We start from the raw sequence: 3,068 nt of genomic DNA, 5'->3' as shown, positions 1-3,068 counted from the left end.
GGGGCCGCAGAAGGTTCACCGAGATAGAGTTTTCCAGGGTGTCCTCTTGTCCCCAGCACCAGTGTCACTCTCAGCCTCTGTTACCACCGTGAGACTCTGACACCTCAGCAAGAGTATATGTTATCGCTGCTTGGATTTCTTGTCCGAGTCTGCCATCTTTCCTGTTCGTGGGCTTATTCTTTGTAGAGACTCCTGTTGCTGTAGGGTGTCAAAGCATGTCGTTGCCAAGCAAAGGCCCCTGACNCAAAGCATGTCGTTGCCAAGCAAAGGCCCCTGACGTTTTTAAGCTGCACATATAGATCTGTATTTAGACCCCTTAGTTATTCTCACTGAGCTAACTCAGGGAAATTGCTGCCCTTTTACCCAGATGTCCTGTTTCCAAGGAAGTGATAAGTATGCGAAGTTTATTACCACCAGTAAGAAAAGTAGTTTTAAATAACTCAGAGTCAAATTTTAAAATGAATGAGAAAAATCTTCATCTTTCCTGGTAGGTCACCACTGGGATGTGTTTATTGGTGATGTGTGTTGATCTCTGTCTTACTGAATAAAAAATCTGCTTAAGTTACCTTTTTCCCTGTGATTCTGTTTTGACGATGAACTTGAGCATCTTTTAGGTCTTCATATGTGAAGGACACCTGTCTTCGTTGGTAGAGCATGCAACTTGAGCATCTTTTAGGTCTTCATATGTGAAGGACGCCTGTCTTCGTTGGTAGAGCATGCAACTCTTAATCTGAGGGTTGCGAGTTCAAGCTCCAGGTTGGGCATGCTGCCTACTTAAAAAATAGTCTTTATGTGAAATTTAAATATGGATTAAATTACTCTGTAATGATTTATATCAGTTTAATTCAGGGCACTGGTGTTCATTTTCTCCTTTAAAGAGTAGCAGTGATTTATTCTTACATTTCTTTTGATTCATAAAGATCTAAAGCCCACCCTGACGGTGTATGACTTAATTGCTTCCCACAGAGTGTTGATAGCCACTTACGAAGGACAGTAAGGGATTGTTTTAGAAATAATGGTGGGGAAAATTAGAAAGTCAGCTATCTCTGGTTTCTTTTTCAAGGCTATGAAGGCCCCTGAACTGAAAGAGAAGCTTGAGGAGTCTGAAAAGCTGATCAAAGAGCTAACAGTGACTTGGGAAGAGAAGCTGAGGAAAACAGAAGAAATCGCACAGGTAGCTTGATAATTCAGGCCTAAAATCTCGTGATTCTTTTTCATTTGCTGTCTTTTCTGTGTAGTCACTCGCCATCCTCAAAAAGCCATGTTAAGACCTCTTTCTGCTAAAGGAGACTGCAAAGATGATGGTTCGAGGCTGACATCATTGTCTCTTATCCACTACCATTTGGTCCATGTATTTGCTAGAAGTGCTGGAGAGCACTGGGTTGGAACAGGCATGCTATACGGGAAACACTGCATGTTGCCTGCTTTTCCATTTTGTGATTTTGAATCATCTGGCAAAGCATGCTACCTGACTGGCTGAGAATTTATAACCGATAGCACATCATAGTTTTTTTCATTGTATTTGATTCTTTGGGCTTGTGAGAAAATGCTACACGAACTTTACTTGAGATCGAATATAAGGGAAGGACTAATGCTGCACTTGTGTGTATGTGTGTTTTATGAATCTACACTGTGCATTTTGTGAACATTTTAATCTCACTGACCACTTGGAAATACTGGACTGTCCCAGTGAGGTACCTTGAAAACAGTAACCGGGACCTAGTCAAGCCTTCTGCTTTTGTGTTTCTCATAGTATTATTCACACACATGCAGACACACACTTGCACCTCCCACACATACCCCCAACTCCCTATGTCTTGTACGTGCTTTGTGCTTCTTCACAGCGCTTATCACCATTGGAAATTCTGTATTTTACATGTCTATTTTCTCGTGGTCTGTTTCTTTCCACTAGAATATAAGTTTTCACCAATGAAGGGACTTTGCTGTTGTATTTCTAGTCCTAGATCAGTACCTAAGACTTAAATATTGAATGAATGAGTGAGTGAGTGAGTGAGTGAGTGAGTGAATGAATTAATTAATTCATGGCCCTCTGCAGTAAGGAACCAACCTGCTCTTCCAGGCCCATCTCTCCCATGACTTCCCCACACTGACTAGGGTTCTTGCCACCTGGAACCATGCAGTGTGCCCAGAATCTCTCCTGTGCCTTCCATTAAAACACCGTGCTCCCATCTTACTACCACCGCATTTCTTCCTTTGAAATTTTTCTTATACTTGAAGAAACATCTCAAGTGTATCCTTTTCCTGAAGCCTTTCCTGGTCTCTGAACCCATCATAGTCTCCCTCCTTGAAGTCCCATAGGACATTGTTCCTTTCCAGAGGCCCAGGGCTCTCCTCTTCTGACATAGATATGTCGTCTTATGTCCCCTCCTAGACTGTAAACCCCTTAAAGGGAAGATGGTGTGTGGTTCACCCACAGCACCCTGAGAACAGACTCAAGATGTCCCATGTTTTAGACACTCCATAAACTTGGTTGTAATGTGTCATTTCATTGGCATTGTCCCCAGAAATAGTGACTGAAACTTTCCATGGATACCTCTTGTGACTAGAGCAACAAATAAGAGTTCCCTGTTTTTGTCTGTTTTTGTGCCCAGGAGAGACAGCGACAACTCGAAAGTATGGGGATTTCCCTGGAGACGTCGGGCATCAAGGTGGGGGACGACAAGTGCTACTTAGTCAACCTGAACGCGGACCCTGCTCTCAACGAACTTCTGGTTTATTATTTAAAGGTACGGGAGCCTATAAATAGACAGTCGCAATCCTGATTCATTCACGTACAACTTGCCCTGGAATCTGGGCGCCTATACCCAGGATTTGGTTTTTGTATATTAAAAGTAAGTGATGCCCCCTGCCAAAAAAGTGAATAAATTGCTTTTGCATCATTAAAAAAAAAAAAAGAAGAAGAAAAGTAAGAGGACGGATGGTGCAGTCTGCTTACCGGGGAGAGCAAAACCTCCCCTCTGGCAACCGTCAGTTTGTTCTCTGTATTTATGAGTCTGTTTCTGCTTTTTCTTTGTTTCTTGTTTGTCTTTTTTAGATTCCACATAAAG

At 42.4% G+C, this 3,068-nt stretch overlaps 1 protein-coding gene across 1 annotated transcript; it reads left to right on the top strand.

The window, feature by feature from the left end:
• The first annotated feature begins 1,027 nt into the window (after positions 1-1,027).
• Positions 1,028-2,798, top strand: LOC117800892 (kinesin-like protein KIF13A). Its single transcript, XM_034653436.1, has 2 exons — positions 1,028-1,174; positions 2,613-2,798. The coding sequence occupies exons 1-2, from the start codon at positions 1,067-1,069 to the stop codon at positions 2,781-2,783; spliced, it is 279 nt and encodes a 92-aa protein (XP_034509327.1). The 5' UTR covers positions 1,028-1,066; the 3' UTR covers positions 2,784-2,798.
• Positions 2,799-3,068: the final 270 nt, after the last annotated feature.

Source organism: Ailuropoda melanoleuca, unplaced genomic scaffold (assembly GCF_002007445.2).
Source record: "Ailuropoda melanoleuca isolate Jingjing unplaced genomic scaffold, ASM200744v2 unplaced-scaffold8720, whole genome shotgun sequence".
In the NCBI taxonomy this organism is placed as follows: Eukaryota; Metazoa; Chordata; class Mammalia; order Carnivora; family Ursidae; genus Ailuropoda; species Ailuropoda melanoleuca.
This window is presented reverse-complemented; position numbering and strand designations above follow the sequence as displayed.

What these genes read in the sequence shown, in the direction of transcription:
- LOC117800892 (XM_034653436.1), top strand. Translation starts at nt 1,067, where the DNA reads ATGAAGGCCCCTGAACTGAAAGAGAAGCTTGAGGAGTCTGAAAAGCTG. An exon ending in AAACAGAAGAAATCGCACAG is followed by an intron (nt 1,175 to 2,612) that starts GTAGCTTGATAA and finishes TTTTGTGCCCAG; the next exon opens with GAGAGACAGCGACAACTCGA.